The sequence below is a fragment of the Oryzias latipes genome, chromosome 21, assembly GCF_053564925.1.
Source record: "Oryzias latipes strain Hd-rR chromosome 21, Olatipes_Hd-rR_3.1".
Taxonomy (NCBI): domain Eukaryota; kingdom Metazoa; phylum Chordata; class Actinopteri; order Beloniformes; family Adrianichthyidae; genus Oryzias; species Oryzias latipes.
Window position 1 is genome coordinate 29,918,558 of NC_136257.1, and position 18,715 is coordinate 29,937,272.

At 37.8% G+C, this 18,715-nt stretch overlaps 1 protein-coding gene across 1 annotated transcript in view; it reads left to right on the forward strand.

Annotated features, from left to right (window-relative positions):
- pth2ra (parathyroid hormone 2 receptor a) overlaps positions 1-3,400 on the forward strand; it is an 87,805-nt gene extending 84,405 nt beyond the window's left edge. Inside the window, exons 12-13 of the mRNA XM_004082021.5 lie at positions 1,394-1,435; positions 2,020-3,400. Coding sequence (XP_004082069.2) covers positions 1,394-1,435; positions 2,020-2,421 — 444 coding nt within the window. The 3' untranslated portion in view covers positions 2,422-3,400. The remainder of the gene's footprint in view (positions 1-1,393; positions 1,436-2,019) is intronic.
- The last annotated feature ends 15,315 nt before the right edge of the window (positions 3,401-18,715 follow it).

The following is an 18,715-nucleotide window of genomic DNA, read 5'->3' on the forward strand; positions in this document are numbered from 1 at the left end:
GACTGTAAAACCATCTCTAAGCAGCTTGAAGTTCCTGTGACAACAGTGGCACATATTATTCAGAAGTTTAAGATCCACGGGACAGTAGCCAACCTCCCTGGACGAAGAGGAAGAGGAACATTGATGACAAATTGAGTAGACGGATAGTTGGAACTGTTGGAAGAGCCCAGAACAACCTCCAAAGACTTTAAAGGAGAACTCCTAGATCAAGGTACATCAGTGTCAGATCGCACCATTTGTCCTTGTTTGAGCCAGAGTGGACTTCATGGGAGACGACCAAGGAGGACACCACTGTTGAAAGGAAATCCTAAAAAAGCCAGGCTGGAATTTGCAAACATGCATGTTGACAAGCCACAAAGCTTCTGGGAAAATGTCCTTTGGACAGATGAGACAAAACTGGAGCTTTGTGGTAAGGCACATCAGCTCCATGTTGGTAGACTCAAAAATGAAGCAAAAGAACACTGTCCCTACTGTGAAACATGGAGGAGGCTCAGTTCTGTTTTGGGACCGCTTTGCTGCATCTGCCACAGGGTGTCTTAAAGTTGTGCAAGGTCAAATGAAATCTCCAGATCATCAAGGCATTCTGGGTAGAAATGTGCTGCCTAGTGTCAGAAAGCTTGCTCTCAGTTGCAGGTCATGGGTCTTCCAACAGGACAACGATCCAAAACACACAGCCAGAAACCCCCAAGAATGGCTAAGAGAAAAGCGTTGGACTATTCTGAAGTGGCTTTCTATGAGCCCAGATCTGAATCCCATTGAACATCAGTGGAAGGAGCAGAAACATGCCATTTGGAGAAGACACCGTCAAACCTGAGACAACTGGAGCAGTTTGCTCATGAGGAGTGGGCCAAAATACCTGTGGACAGGTGCAGCCAAAGGCTCATTGACAAATACAGAAACCGTTTCATTGTTGTGATTGCCTCAAAAGGTTGTGCAAGAAAATATTAAGTTATGGGTACCATCATTTTTGTCCAGGCCTATTTCATTAGATTTTTTTTAAATAATTCTGTTAATCAACAACTCAAAAGTAATGGCTGATTTGGATTATTTGATTTTCAATAAATTCTAATTTATTGTTACTTTTAAAGTCATTTCAGTGAGCATTGTGGACTTTCTTTAACTGAGGGTAAATACTTGAACTGACAGAGTCTTCGTTTTCATGTAATCGGCTTAAAAATACATTTTGCTGAAGTTTTTCTTGTAATTATGCAAAGCAGGGACAAAGCTGAGAAACTTAGAATCAAAGGAACCCTGGGATTCTGTTTTCTTTGTTCAGTAATCACCATTTGTTGTTGAATTTTTCATTTGTATTGAAAACACTTTGAGACATTTGTGATCACATTGTCTAACCGATTTCGTAGTTGGACTGAGATGATTTCATCTTTTCTTTCAGGGTTTCTTTGTGTCTATTATCTATTGCTACTGCAATGGAGAGGTGAGTTTCTATAAAATTCCCCCAAACTCCTGATTTCACCTTCTTTCTATAAAATTTCCACATACTAATGACATTTTTACCCCTTTAAAATGAATTTTTTTTCAAAAATATTAAACAGGCAGCTTACAATTTCTGCATTGCATTTTCTTTTAATGCCAAAGCTTTTCCTTCAGTGATGACGTTCTTTCAACTACCGTAACTAAAAAGGGGCCAGATATCACAACACATTCAACAGTAGTATCTGTGTATATATGGCTGTTGTTTAAAAAATAATGACAAATTAAACAAACGGTGGTAAAAAAGAAAATTAGAAATAATTTATGAGGAAATTTGATTTGAAAATGATTTATTGTGTGTCTTAATGGAGACCTAGATTAAAACTGACATGTACAGAGGAGATGCTGGTAATAAACCAAGCAATCGAGACTTAAGTTGCTTTCTACCATCTAGAATAAAATAAGGATTAATGCATGATAAAATAAAACCTGTTTACTTATGACTAAATCATAGCCCCACACCTAATCAATTTGATGTATTTTAAGTAAAAAATGAAAGTTTATTGAAATATTTTCATATCCCTATAGGTCCAGACAGAAATAAAGAAAACATGGACACGCTGGAACCTGGCCTTTGAATGGGAGGGTCCAATGGTTTGCGGCCGCTACCGTTACGGCTCTGTGGTGGTGGGTCTTAATAACAATAGCACCAGCAGCCAGTCCCACCTGGCCGGTGGGGGACCTTCAACACGCTCCACAACGGTCGCCTCGAGCCGCACTTCTCGCAGCACAGCTCCCATAGTGGCCAATATATATTCCAATCTCCCAGGTTATGTAATAACCAACTCAGACCCATCCATCCCTGAAGAAGCTGAGGACAGTGGCGCTGAGGACAGTGGCGCCAAGCAAGTGGACGACATCTCCCTAAAGGAAAATGTGCCGGCCCATAACACAAGCGCAACAGCTGAGGAAGAGGAAGAAACGCTGTAGCAGTCAACACCAGTCAAGGGTGTAAAAAGAAAAAATATACTATGAAACTGTGAAGATGGAAGCAAACAAAAACCAAAAATGTGACTACATCAACAAGAAAAGTCTATTAACTCTCTAAAAGAAAGTTTCTAAATAGACAGAGAGGATGTTGTGATGATGAAAGTAAATCTTCCCATCACTTTTGTTTGTCTGACACTGCAAACGGCCAAGAGGAGTTACGAAAACCTTTTTTTAACAAACTGAAACTACAGGAACGAAGCGTTGTGATGCAATCTGTGAACTGCGGACCTGAAAGTGAATCTAACCCAAGAGAGCACAAACTCAACGTTTTGTAAAGGCTTATTAAGTCAAAGGATGATGATAATCTTAAATCTACCTAAAGAGTGTTGAAAAGTGGGTTTTTGTTGACATAAGTGCCCTTTTCTGTCATGGAGATCATTTTCAGGATTTCCTAGTAATCCAGAGACAGTTTCCCAGCTGCTCACTACAAAAGAAATGGGAAAACAAAAAACAAAAAACATGCTGTTGCATGCAATGCAAGCTCTGTTTTTTAAAATGTGTTTTGTTACTTTTGTAACCCTCTGTTCCCTTCCAGCTTGATTATGTTTTCTGATCCTGACAATGACAAAGAGTGAAGAAGCAAACAGCAGAAAGTAGCATGACCAAATGTAAAAACAAGAAGAAAAAGTAATGCATTTTTGTCCTGAAAGTGTTTATATTTGTGATTTAAAAGTGACAGAATGTATTGATTTTGGATTTATCTGATGTTTTGCTGCTTTTATTTTTTTGCAATGAAAATAACTGTTTTCAATTCATCTCCAGGAGTTGGTTGTGTGTCTTCACAGCTTTTAGAGGATAAAAAAACAACAAGGGACAAGTAAAAAAAAACTTCAATGAGCTTTGCCTAGTGAGAGTGCATTTTTTTTCTTCTGTGAACTGCTTTAGCTGATCCTGCTTTACAATAAGAGCCTTAAATCAGCTCAGTGACTCAGTGTTGTTCATCAATTGGCAGAAAGAATTGGTTTGTCCAAACATTTCTCAAGCAAAAGATGTTTAGGTTAACTGGTAATTCCAATTAAATTATTTTCCTTTTATTGGGTAGAAAAAAAAAATATTGAATGAAATTCTTAGGTCAAAATTTAAATATAAAACACGACGTTATAGGTTTTTTTTTCATTTGAAGGGGGTTAAGGGAGCGGAGGTGTGCCCTACAGTTTCCTTGAGGCTCGTCTGGCTACCTTCAGAGAAGTCATAAATATGAAACGTATGATTGTTGTGCATGTCGTGAGTGTACTGTGAAGTATTCGTTGGACTAATATAAGTTTTATACACTCAGGATGAACGGGCAATGATGTACTATATGGTGACCTTATGCCACACTTTCAACCAATCAGAATGTTTCATATCAGCTCTGTCACGTCTCTGTCTGACGACTGTCCCTCCCCAACACAAGCTTTACACAGGAGTTCTATCTCCAGTCAGTTGACGCATCAACTTCACAGCAAATATCCAAGAGAAATAGAAAACTGTTTGCAGTTTCAAAGTAGAAACTTGTCTCTTAACAATAAAATGCATTGATATAAAAAAAATATATATTTAAGGTGTCTTGTCCACGTGACAACACACATTAATACCATGGATAACATTGGTGTCCATCTTCGCTATGGAGAATGAACAACATCATTTATGACATAACATGGATTTCATAAGGGCTCTGTGAGGTCAGAGAGGGCATGCAGTTCACATGCATGCCCGGTACAGGTTTGCCCATTTTTCTCCAGCAGACAGCCCCTATTCACCCGCAAGGGCAATTGTGACCAACATTTAGTTGTATATCACCTTCCTGTTAGGCAGTAGTACTTGGAAAAGGTCAAAAGAGGACAAAAAGGTTTTTTTTTTGTTAGGAAAGATATCACCTTTTAACCCACTTAACCCACTTTTTTATTGTGTGGCATTCATAATCAGATAAAATGTCTTCAAATCTTTCTCTATAACTGAGCCAGTATTGTGCTTACTGCTAAGACTTTCCCAGCAAATTTCATCAAAACCTGGATATCAGAGAAGCTCAGAAAAAATAACTTTATCACTGTTTCTCACAATCTATTTTCACATTTACACATTTTATGTGTCCACTAGTCACGCCGATAGTGCAGCTAAACGTTGTAATATTCTCAGACTTGTCAAAAGACAGTTAAAAAAATGCATTAAAGGAACATTACCCAAAATGCAGCACATATTTCAGGACATTTCAGAGATGCTGTTGCAGATGAGCAAATCGCTGTTCAGGGCTTGGAGAAATTCTAATGTAGCTAATGAGGCCGTTCTCATACTCGCCAATTAAATATATTCAGTTTCATTCTGCAAACTTTTTATCTGCTTAACCTTTAAAGAGGAAATTCTGAAAATGAGAGATGCTCCATCACTAATGTTTTGCCAGGATGAAATTTGGGCCCTATGAATTACAAATAAAACATAAAAACCATCTTCAACAAAAACAAGAATATTTAGTAAAAAGTGAAAAATAAGGTATACTAATTATTAAAAATTACTAATAATTACATTCTAAAGATGAGTTATGTTGTGCTAAGGTTTAATTAGAAAGGACATTTGCCAAATTCTCAAATGCATCTGCCCCAAAGTAACAAACCATAATCTAAGCAGCTTTAAAATGCTTTAGTTCTTTAATTTTATTCCTACTATCAGTTTAGTGACTGACTGTGAAGCTGCTGCCTGCCTGTTGTCAGTGCCTCTCCTCCCATCGGAAGCTGAAAAGAGCCTTAATTTGAAAGGAGTCTCCCTAATTTTGTGTGTTTGTGTAAAGCGCTTTCTGCTGTCTTTGTCAGTGATACCTGTTTATAACTCCTTTTTTTTTATTTTTATTATTCCTCCAATGATTTTTTTTTTCTCACAGTAAATTTCTCTGCTAATAAATGTTTCATATTTTTGGCAGCTTCCTGCTGAGCTGTGCTTTGATTCGATAAATGTAAAAAGCACTGGAGTTTCAAAAATTAATACATACATTTAACATGCATATTTCTTATCTTTTTGACCTCAAAGGGCTTCTTTGCACTAAGATGACAAGGTTTGAAAGAGATCAAGACAGAGGGGAGAAGTTGTATCTCTCAGACATGCAAAACTAAATATTCATCCACATCCAAATACATCAAGAACTTCTTGAAACCACTAGAGTGTCAAGTTGGTATGGAACCTCCACTGTGACATCTGACTTTTTATCTAGGCCGTGGAACAAACAGAACAAAGAATTCAAACCGCAAATATGTAAAAATACCGACCGCTACAAAAAAACCCATAAGGAAATACACACTGACCCACACTGAACAACACCCTTATAAATGCCAATTATAATTGTTGCCATTACACAAAGGAGCAGTTTGTGAAAACATAAATAAAGAGGAAGCGTTTGTCTAATTATTCATATCAGTGTCAACAGCCTGTAAACACAAACTTTATGAATATCAAGGACGACTTCATTATTTCACTGGAAGGGTTTTTGCTAGACCTGAAACATGGATGAACCCAGATAATTTGGCAGACTTTGACCTTGATGGACATGAATTTCTAAATATAGACAGGTAAGGCCGAAGTGTCTTAGAGGGTGTTGGAAAAAATAGTGTCTTAAAGACCCATTTCGATAAAAAGGGTCTTTTTAGTGTTATTAATGTGCCCGTGTAGCATTTTTTTAAAGCTCATAAATTGAGCTTAAAATTGGATTTCTGAATGTTTTTTTATTCACGTCATTGAATAAAGCTAACGAAAATATGCAATTGGAAAAAGATCGTATTTGTGACGTGGAAAATAGAGGGGGCAAGGTCACAAACTCCCTGCTCCGCCCCATTCAGATGCATCCACTTGCAGTCAAATAGATCCATGAATGTCTTTGTCTTCCTCACTGAAGCTGGCATCTGGGTCAAAACTGTACAGCTGGATAGTTCAATTTTTGCTGCACCAGTAATGTTAAGTTCGGGGCGTGAGGGGGTGTAAGCTAGCTAAACAAAGAGCTCTCAGCAACAGGGAGGCAAAGGGGGGTTGCGGGGTGGCTATGCACCAGTGTTCCCGCCCACGATTTGGAGACGAATTTGACCTAGAAAATGAAAGACAACAAACCAATCCCTTTGCCAACTCCAAGCAAATAAATGGAAAAGTCTTGAACAATAGGACAATTGACATATGAACTTCATTATTTCAGATGCACTTTCACCACATCTGTTTATTTAGGGAGATCTACTTTTAACAACAAGTTCTTTTTGGTGTTTTTTTTTTTACAGAAAACGACTTCTTTTTTAACACTTTTGCCTGGTGAGGTTTTTTATTCTTCATTTCTGAGGTTCTTCATTGTTTTCCACGTAAAGTGAAGAAGAGAAATCTTAAAAAGGCGAAGGAGGCGAGTGAACTTTCACTGGGAAATGTGGGAGAAAAGACTTGCTTGCATGAAGCAGAACCCCCTGAGTCAAAACATTTTCATTCATACCAGCAACTCATCTTTTTTTATAAAACAGTGATTTTTTTAAATCTTCACTTTCACAGAGTTTCACAAGATCTGGACTACAACTAAGAATTGTAACTAAAACAGTTTTTTGTCAAAAACAATTCGATAAATAGATTAATAACTTAGTTGTGCCGTCATGTCCTTCCACATCAATCATCACAATTTCATTGATTTTGAATTATGAATCATAACTTTTAAATGAACTTAAATCTAACAGAAGATGTACATTTTTTATGGTAATTTAAAATGCATGTACACCCTTTTGGCTTCAAGTGTGCACATATGACTTTATGACGTTATACAGAACTTTCTGAACCGGACCACGTCTGTAAGCCTGTGATGATTACGTCCTGTTTGACCTGACAGACATCGCAGACGCAGAGACGGAGAGTCTCCCTCACCGTCAGCAGGGGTAGAAATGACACTGCAGAGTTGGCAATGGAACAAACAGGAAGTGTGAAAGATGCTGATTATCTCAGCCTGTGAGCAAGATGGAGCACAGTCTGTACTAGCTGTGCTGTGGTGGGATGGATCAGTCCAACAAAGAAGATCAACTAGTCGGTGGTGACTGTGAGCACGAGCACACAGTTATCAGAATCTTTCCTTTTCTTGAACATCTTTACTCAAATACATGCTTCTTCTGGGCAAAATTCAATCACAGTTCCAGAAACACAGCAGAACACAGAAATCTTTTCCAAAGCCACAAAAGATTTTTAAAGTTTTTGTGGTGAATGTGAGATGGACAGCCCAGTGAGTCTAGGACTCAGGAGTGCTCAACTCTGAAGTTTTTATCATAAGCTTTGTTTAAGACAGATCAGGACACAGCAACAGATGGAGAACCACACAACCAAATCCCCCCTTGGCTGAGGATAAGGTGAGCTTTTCTGATGGGTGCACGGAGGGTAAACCAGAGAGAAACCTACTTAAAATTTTGTGGACAAACTTAGGCAAATATGAGTATGGATCACCGCTGCTGGCAGTTGGCATCCTTGTGAGACCAGAAGGCAGCGAGTGTAGCAACAAAGCCAGTGGGGGAAAATAGTGAGATTTCTAAATGGATGTGGGGTGTTTTTTTCCCCAAGTAAAGGCTGTCGTGTCTTTGTTGTAATTGTGATTACTCTAGGGGAGGGGGGGGGGTCCAATAATGTTTACTGAGTAAGAGGCTCGGATAGAAGCAGAAACTTTGCATATCAACCCTTGTGCTATCCCAGGCACTTTAACATTGGGAGTTGGGTCATCTAGACCCACTAGACAGTGCGCTGAACCTTTTTTCTTCAATGATTTGTGATCTTCACTGGTGTCCATGGATTACATGAAATCTTTCCACCTTTATGCACCTTTGTCATGGTAGGGAGAACACGTCAATGTAAGGGTGGGGTCATCTAAGAAAGCACAAGGGTTAAAGAGAAGCTGGCAAATGCCAGTTTAGTTTAGTCTGTTTAAAGTTTAGAATTATCTTATTAAATTCTATGCATTTATGATCCTTTTTGATTGTTTACCTTACAATTACCGGTACAAAGCCCATTGAAACGACTGCCGTTGTGAATTTGGGCATTACAAATAAAATTGAATTGAACTTGATGGACTAGATCAGGTTTGAACTACAGTTGGAGTTCATTCTGGAATGTTAGATGCGTTCTGCTGATCAAACACCGTTTTCATCACAACAGCTTTGTCCATTGTTATAAGTGAAACAAATATGTATTTCTTTTCAGACGATCCAAAACTTGAGAGGTCATTGTACTTAGCTTGGTGGTAATCGTCAAAAGCCATTTCCCCCCTGAACCAACGCTCCCTCAAAACTACAGATTGCACCTGTATTTAACATGTCCGGTACCCATGATAGCCACACCTACAGCACAAACAGTACATGAACAGATTGACTCCTAGACTGCACCATGCAGTAGAGCCACCAACCCACAGTGTGAAAGATTGAAACAATCAAAAATCCCACACCGTCACAGCTCTATTCCAAACAGAGCTGTGACTCGACAGTAACACGGCAGCAATATGGTAGTAACAGCACTAACAGGGCTGGTTAAAAAATCGTACTGGTAAAAGTTACTGAGAGCAGCAGCGCCACACCACTTAACACATAGTCTGCGTTGCGCCGCACCACTGCTGCAGTCAAGATTCGGCAATATAAAGCGATATATATATATATATGTTGATCCCTCCACGGACATCTGTGCACATCGACAAATGAATGGCCTTCAGGTGGATGGCAAGCATTGAACCAGCTGTTGGGAAGCTGCTAGGATCAAGAAGTGGTGAGGAGCCAAACTCCAAACAGCTTTCAAATTATTTTTATATTACAATTACTATTATTTTTGTACCCATTTAAACATTAGATTTTTTAATTACAACTTTGTTTTTCAGTGCTACATTATACCTCTGGTAATTTCTTGAAGTGAATTAAAGTGCATGATGAATAAGAATGATTTTGCACAGAGCTGTTTATAACAGTTTAACAAATCTATTGAAAATGAGCCGTGATGAGTCAGAAGTCACAGGAGGTTTGGATGGATTGTTTCTGACAGGGAGCAGGTTACTCAGAGCCCTTCTGTTCCTCACATTTTCACAATTATAACTCAAAATGATAGTTCCAGCCAGATTGATTAATTGGTTAAGGCAGCATGGATGTCACACTACTTACCCTGCAGACCACAGCAACAAAAAAAGAAAGTGGTGTCTGCAATCTTCAATGTTTTCTTTCTTGTGTGATTCACCTTCCCGATATGTTCTTTTTTGTACAATTATGATAAAAAAACGACAATTTATTTTTTATTTTTTTCTTTGTTTGATGAAATACCTGTGTAATATTGCATGGCCCTGGTAACTCCGATTAGATCAAAAGGATTTCTGTGGTTAAGTGCAAATTGAGTGAAACAGGAAACAGGCCTGCTTGATGCATTGACTTCAACCAAGGAGGGGGTGCAGAAACAGGAAGCTGCTCCTCACCTGCAACTCCCTAATACAGCCCACGCCAAATATTTAACCAGACAGGAAGAATTTTAGGATTAATGCCTACTTGGACATTTCCTGTGTCAGATCATCTGACGATAGAGTATGAAATAAGCCGAAGGGGTACACATAGACTTTAGTATGTATTGGGTTTAATCGATTCCTACGATCCAACCAGATCAATCTGTCTGTGGCGAGTTGTTAATTGATTTAAGCCAAGTCGTTTCAAACTGAGATAAATCGCTAATCGAAAAAAGGGGAAATATTATTTGGTTTGAAATGTGGTAGATTTGTTTTACTATATCGTAAAAGGATAATAGAATTAGTGGCAGCAAGTCAAGTGCAGCCGCCCAGTTATTCTTTAATGTTGTTTTGCAGGATTTTCTAAATGGAGGATTACTTGTCTTAACTCGGGAATTTTTAGAGACACGTCTTTAGCAATGATTTCCATTGAGACAGAGAGACTTTTAAAACTCAAGAAAGAAAAGGAACACTTCTACAAACAGGTTATCCATGCATTTCTTCAGAAGGAGCAGCACATGGATTTCATTTATAAGTATAAGTAAGTCAAAAAAACAAATATGTTCATTTTATTTCAATGCTACAGTGTGTAAACTGAAGAAAAATGTTGAAATGAAAATTTAAACATCACACTTTCAAATTGTGAATAAGCTACTCTTGTCACGATATGTATGACGTAGCAGACCCAGATGCTGGAACCCAGAAGTAAACTCAAACGATGAATAGATAATAACGTTTTTATTTTATATAAACTTGGCATCAGCAACTCACGGGGTAGATTGTTCCAGGTGGACACTCGTGGAAACAGACCTAAGAGCGAGACGATAAGGCAAAGTAAGTTGCATGGAGACATGAGAACGAGACTAGACTTGGTGACCAGACTAAGCACCGTGAAGGGCAACGAACTGGCGATGAATGCTGGGCTGGATCTCCTTAAGGCGGAGAGCAGATGAGGTGAGTGTCCACAGCTGGTTCCAATCATCAGAGCAGAGGGGAGGGGGAGGAAATCCTGCCAGAGGCACCATGACAACTCTGTAGCGTTCAGAATGATTGATGACATACGTGCCTCACCAGCCGTGAACCTCACCGCATGACACTGCGTATCAGCGACCACAAATTAAGAAATTAATTGAATTGTTAAAATGAATTGTTACACCCCTATCCAATTCTGTAAGTTAGCTGGGGAAAAAACCTGCTTAACCAATAGAGGTAGTTGTAAAACAAAAAAAGCCTGTTCCTGTTCGCTTTGTTCCAAGACGGCAAACTTTTCAATAGAAAGCAACAGTCAAACACTTTCTCCCTTATTGTTTGTAGTTAGGATTTTTATTTTATATTTGTTTGAGGTTGATTATTTTTCTTCCAAGCATTTTGAAAGTATTTTATGATTAGGATCAGTTTGAGATGAGGCTGCTTCAGTTTGTATATTCCAACAAGTGAATATGTATATGAATAGGTGTGTTGGCAGGCAAATTTGCTTATTTTTGTGGTTACAAAGCTGGCTTTAAATGACCCCAATATGAACGCAACGTCCCTCCATGTCCAGATTTTATACTATCTATGACCACTTCTCCATTTCATACAGAGACCAACACATAGCAAATTTTGCAGACAAACCCAGATTGGGTTTTAAAAAGTCTCAAAACGTTTTCATCTTTTCTGAATTTTAGCTCATGTTGCTGTACCTTCATAGAGTGTATTAAATGTAAAAAACAAAAAAGTAAAACAATAAAATAAAACTGAATTTCTCACTGAAAAAGTTCAACTTATTTGAAGGCATGTAGCTGTGCTCTGAAGCATCTTAAAGCACCTTGTAGCGTATCTCCCTGAGGTACATTATTTATAAAACCCTGGGAAAAGTTGGGAATCTTTAAATAAAAGTATGAGAGACTGGAGACCAAACGAGAAAGTCACATCCAGCTGCTCAATCTAAAGTAGGTATACAGATACTAGGTATCATCTAAACCTTGCTGTTTGTTATTGAACAGATGCATCTACTGATGTTACGACAAAGATGTCAATCACTGTGAGCATCAAGCTGACGTTTGTCATTCACTGTTCAAAGTGGGAAAGCTGAAGAGAACTCAAAGGAGCTTTTTAGGAAAAGGAGGTGCTGTCTGAAGGCTGAATACAGAGATGGAGATGGTGAGAATATACCTCACAGGAGTGCTCCATACTTTACCAAATGACAAAATGAACACAAAGACCTCTTTATAAGAAATATAAACACGTTTGGCTCTACTTTGGAAACAATGAAAAGCTTGATTAAAAAGACACATACCAACAGACAAATATTCTGTGTTGTTATAGAAAAATAAAGAGTATTGTGACAAAACAATACCCTTGGAGACCACCTCTACTTTTAACAAGTCTGGCAGATTTTTGAGGAGAAAAAAAAGAATAACACAATGAGAGTGGCAATTTTATCTCCTGTATGAGGACAAGTAAAGAAAAATATTAGCTTATTTTTAATATTCAAATAAAACATAAATTCTGAAAATGATCCTATTTTTAACTGACAGTATATGGAAATAATATAAGCACCAAGCATATGAAGAGGAAACTAAGAAAAAGAAGAAGTAAAGGCTGTGTCACAAAGCCACAACGCACATATTGCACTTTGTCCACATATGAAATTTTGGCCATGTTTGCATGCGTGACATTCAAGTGTGAGATGTGCGCAGATGTCCGTCAAAGGTTTTGACTGATGGGTCTTCACGTGAATTCAGTTTTGAGCTGTTCACATTTTGAGGGAATTAGGCAGTTTATTTGTATTTAATGCACAATTATTACATAAAAAAGACGCATATACAGAACGACAACTGTGTTGTCAGTCCTACACAGTTGTGCAGGATTTTTGCAAGATGCATACTCAAATTTGTGGTTTTCCACGACCATTCCACGGATCCACGTATCCATGTGCGTCTAACGGACCTTTCATGCACGTACCACCGATGTATAACTTTTATATCACATCCACGGCACACATATCACATTCAAATTGCATATTTGACACAATTTTGGGCCAGATTTGATTTTAGGTTGATTTACATGTTCTGTGTTCGTCTTCCATAATTTCAATAAGGTTCATTCGTGATACATTGGGGCAAAGTTCTCACTTTTTCCATATACATTCACATATGACCAAATTTCATCCATGCAAAATGCACAAAATGTACGTAGTGGCTGTGTGACTCAGCTTTTAACCCTTGTGCTATCCTATGGGGTCCAGATGACCCCACCCTTAAATTGACGTGTTCTCCCTATCATGACAAAGGTGGATAAAGGTGAAGAGGATTTCATGTAATCCATTGACACCAGTGAAGATCACAAATCATTGAAGAAAAAAGGTTCATCGCACCGTCTTGTGGGGTCTAGATGACCCAACTCCCAATGTTAAAGTGCCTAGGATACCACAAGGGTTATGAATGGATTACAAGCCTCTCTCTTAACAGAGAAGGAAAACAAACTTTGGGTCAAACAACAATTTGTGTAGTTAAAAACAAAAAGATGGATCTTATCCAGTCATAGAAGCACAAGAGCCCCAGCTAGAAGATGCTGTGACATTGAGAAGAGGACAGGATGGATTGCGGATATTAAACAGAAGGGGTTCTCTTTGGGAGTGACAAGGATGGATAGAATCTGGACTGACTACATCAGAGCGTATTTCAGATGTTTTGGTGATTGAGAGTAAATATTCACACAAAAGAGAAACAATTACAGCTACTGGACAGAGATTTATGCCAGAAGCTATAACGTCCTACTGATTGGGTATGTAAGCTAAAATCAAATCAAAGTCAAAACATTCTGAGTCAGAAGCAAAAGAAAATTTGCCACTAGCTGTGTATGTGTGGTGCATGCTGGCCCCCATGTAGAAGATTCGAAATGATTGACAGATTTCATGTAAACCGTTTTAAGCTGTTAGGGGTGTTGCCTTACAACAAGCTATCTCCTATTTGGCGAGAGTGGTTGCCATAGTAACTCAGACCAACTACTGCTTACTGACAACATCTGGCTCCAACATGGCAGCATCTGTATCGTAAAAAAATGGCAACTGGGTTGGAAATAAGCCATTATCTATGGATGACATCACACTCACCTGGTCCAATTCAAGTCAACGTTGCTGACACATCGGAAGGGCAACTACAGCTAGCCGGAGCAGAAATCACAAGACTGGGAAAAAGCACTTCAGTTTCTTGCATCTTGAATTTGAAACAGTTTTCTGATGATGCTTTCACTCTGAAGGAATGACTGCATAGAATAAAAGCTATTCCATTAAGTTCTGTAGAGTAAATGATATAATTTAAGGGTCTCATCTGCACTGTTGAAACTGTTTTTTTGACTGGTTAAAACAAAATATGATTTTGCAGTTTAAACCCTGTAAAGCCCACCACAAAGAATTGATAGAAGTTCTATTTTTTCTGGAATTAAGATGCTTTTCTTTTAAAAAAAAATTGATAAAATTCACACAAAAAAATTGTGATATAATTTTTTTTCTGTAGTATCAATTATGACACACCGAGTAATTTGTTAGGTTTGTGCTTACAACAATCTTAGTTTAAAATGCAAAATAAATTGAAGAAAAATATGCAACATATTTTCCCACTGTCTCAAATTTGATTTATACATTTTTAACATTGTGTAACTGTGTCTTAAAAAATTAATTACCAAAACTAAATTGCATTCTTTCACTACAGAAAGTAGTCATTAAAAAGTAAGCAATAGATGAGTTCTTCTCACCATTTAGTTTGGAAAATTAGTAAAACATTTCCTGGTAATTGTTAACGAGACTTCATGGAAGCAGGCATTCTGATAAAGCCCTTCTACTGCCTCTAGTGGAATGTTAATGAACTACAGAAAGGGCAGAAAACATGGACCAAGTTATACACAAAGGGGTTTTTCAGGAAGGTTTGGATCACACTGATGACAGGAGTCACAGAAATTAGTGTATTAAATAGAATACAAACAATTACATAAGGTTAAAAGCATTTTTTGGCTCAATGTTTTGTCATTGTTAATTACTTTGGATTGCTTTTGATTGAATTTTGCTTTACAAATAAAGCATTATTCACTATAAGATGTAGCGTCGCTTTTTAGGTAGATTAATATTAGGATGTGCAGCAGCTTTTTCATTTTTTTAAGAGTTTTGACTCTGCAGGCTGATAGTTTGGATGTGAAGAGATGACTGATCCACTTTGTTGCATTCATGGTGTTAAAAAGATAATTACAGCTTTAAAGTAATCTGAAGTTTGGCACTTTGTTCAGTCCAAAATGGACGTTTATTATGTAACATTTGCAAGTGCTTTAGTCTGAGGGGACTTTTAATGGACGATTGACTGAACAATGAAAAGTTACAGGTTAGCATTTTCCACTCTCACGATGCGACATTTACTATTGCGACTTTTTAAGATAAATTTTGTAGAAAGGTAAGGGAATGTTTGATAGGTGTCACGCACGGTCAGGTAACCCACCTCCTTTTAAAGTGCAGAACAGAATATTTTTTTCTTTTTTCTTGTTGTGCATTTAAAGAACAGACCTTTTTAGAACATGCAGAACAAAAAACATTGCATCTTCTTGGTAATGACAGTTTGTTCAAGACAATTAAAAGTGGGACAGAACAAAACAATCGTTAGTTTTTGTTCTTTTATTATGGCCTTGCAGAAAATATACTTTTGCAGCTTCTGTCTGTTATGGATTTTTTAAGCTCTTTTTAAAATAAAATTTCAAACTATAAAAGAGTCATTACACATAAATACAAGAACGTGTTGCTTGTCCTCCAATTAATTGTGTTTTTCTCTTCTCCCCATCTTTAGTTAGGGCTTTGGACACTGTTGTGTGTGAAATTCTGCTCATCTGTAATTTACTTTTGTTTGACATCCACTAAACCACCCTTCATTTTTCTGTCCATTTAATTTTCATGGTCCTTATCTGCATTTTGTCATACAGTTTCACTCTACCACAAGTCAGTGGCCTTGTGTTAGAGTGTCCACCCTGACACTGGAAGGTCGTGAGTTTAAATCCAGGCCGACTCATACCAAAGACTACAAAAAAACAAGATTTTTGTCTCAATGAAGCAGAAGATTCAGGGCTGTGGAGTGCATATGGTTAGAATTGGGGCCCACCTTGTCAGTGTTAGGCCAGGGATGGGAAACCCCAAGGCTGCATTCTTCCATGTTTTCCAGCATACCCTGCTCTGGCATGTTCTAATGAGCTGGACACACCTGAACCAGGTAATCAGTCACGAGTAGGGCTTGGATATCTGGAAGTCATGCAGACTTACCAACCCTCAATGCCTGAAGTAGATCCAGATTTTGCAGCATTTGTGTCTACAAGATCAATTAAGTTTGGGTTTGCTTGTTCCATTGACTCCATGAGAATTGACAGTGACCCCTTCTCCTGGAGTTCCAAACAGAAAGTAATTCTAAAGACTCTTTAGACTTCTTTTGAGAAATAAATAGCTATTAACAGTCATTTTATTTGTCAGAAGGATCATTTGTGATCTGCTACTTTTTTGAACATGTCTTGCTAATCCTCATTTATTTTCAAAATGTTTTTAATTTATTGCAAGTTATGCAAATTCAAATTAAAAGAACACCGACAAATTCAATATTTTTGCAAACCATTTTATAATTTTAATGCTTACTTTAACAAATTTGTAATGGAGCCAAAAGCCCATTCTTCATTTTTTGTAACTCTGGTTATTTTGAGCAGAAATCCAAAGAAAAAAACCTTTATTCTAACTTTGCATTCACAACCACTTTTGGGATTTGGCCTGGGTTTATTTTCAAGGACCCTGTCTATTGGAATTAATTTGCATCGAAGGCTTTGCTGAATTTCTCAAACTCAAGAGTCAATCTATTTTAAACCATGAACAATATTTAATGAAAAGGCTTTTTGAGAGTTCGCAAACATAGAACTGAAGGTTGCACTTCAATCTTCACAGCACAAAGCAGAATAGCTAAAGGGTTATAGAGCCACCGACAAGCAAAAGTCTCCATCTAGTGCAAGCTGGTAATTAAGTCTTTAGGATTTTTCAGATTAATAGACAACCTTGAATCATTTAAATTCTTGAGAGTCGGATGCACAGCAGAGGAGATCAAATGCACTTTAAAAAAGCAACTGTTGAGCCTAACCAGTGTTTCTCCACATAGACACTTGTGTCGGCAAGGCTAAACATATGCCGCAGATGCAACGAAGCGGAAGAAAACATCTGTGGACTGCAGACAACACAAGCTTTCAGCAAACATTGTGGTCCAGTGAGGCAGCGGCGAAGTCACGCTTTGTTCTAAAGCAGCAGCCAGCCATCTGGCCTGGCGTCTGCTTTTCCAAGGGAACGTCTCAACACTGCATGTGAAATACATCTTCACTTTGGAATATTTGTTAGTTTTTTATTAAGGGTGTAAAGATACATTTTAACAACAATTTGATTCATAACTTAATTTGTGCATGATGATACCTTTCACAGTTGATATTGGTTCATTTTGAAAGATCTGATTCACTCCTTTAGCCAAAACCTGAACCAGTGTGACTCAAAAATAAACACCTGGGACTGAATGGTGCAGGTGAGTTTTTCCAGATTCCATGTATTTCTTGCAAGATAACCGAGTGTAAATGAAATATGTGTACAAACAAGTAAACAAGAATTACTGGCAAATCCATTCTGATTTGAGTTTCCTAAAGTTCGGCTCACTGTTGTTTTTCCACATCAAAATAATACTAATTCTTAAAAAATTCCATCATGCTTTCATGTTTCCACAGATTGGACTGTAATGATGGACTAAGCATTCTTGCAGTCCTCACGTGTGTGTTGTCTGCTGTAATGCACTTTGTCATTTTTGTGTCATAATAAAATAAGCCTACTGTACCTCTATCCAAATGGTATTTTCCAATATTTATTATAATCAATTTACTTCATTTGAAATTATTTTATAATACCATGGGTTGATTTGATTAACAGCTTGCCTCAGACAGATCGATTTGGTTGGATCCATTAAGTCAATTAATTTTTATCTCCCTACTTTTAATGCATTTGTGTACAACTTTATTTAAAGACCCACTCTGAGGTTATTGGGGTTTTGTTGTTTTTAACATCTTCTTTTAGAATTTTTCTCATGATGGAGGACAGATATTGCGTTTTGTTTTGTTCAAATCATTGTGAATCAGGAGCATACAAAAAAATGCCATTTAAAAACGATCTTGTGACATAGAAGCTGCAAACAGCAGGCTTATTGTACTCCAGCTGCACTCCATTCTGATGCATCCACTTGTAGACGAATAGGTGCATGTGCGTCTTGGGTTTCCTTGTCTGAGCTGGCGTCTAGCTCAAAACTGTGAGGCTGGATAGCTCCAATATTGTTTGCACCACTAATGTCGGCTCTGGAGAAACTATAACTAAAACGAACCAGTTTTTTAAATTTTGTCACGAAACAACAAATACCCCTGGGCATGCTTTTAAAATAAATCAAATAGATGATCAGAGCAGAACTTTAATGTAGAATATTCGTTGAAAGGAACGACCTACATCATATCTGAAAATAACTACATGGACAATGCAAATATAAACATGTAATCTATGTGTATTTCTGGATAAAACACATGAAGGTAAATTGCCGTCTGTCATACCATGTGGTCTGTTCACTGCTCCTCTTCATCAGCTGGTTCTGGTTGACATAATTACTGTCATCAGACACACCTGGGAGATGCCCTTTATGTTCAGTCTATGGTAGATCCTCTCTGTTCCTTCCTGGTTTAAGTCAAGCCTGTTACCCTCTGTTCCCAGTCACCCGTCTGGTTTCAAAACTATCT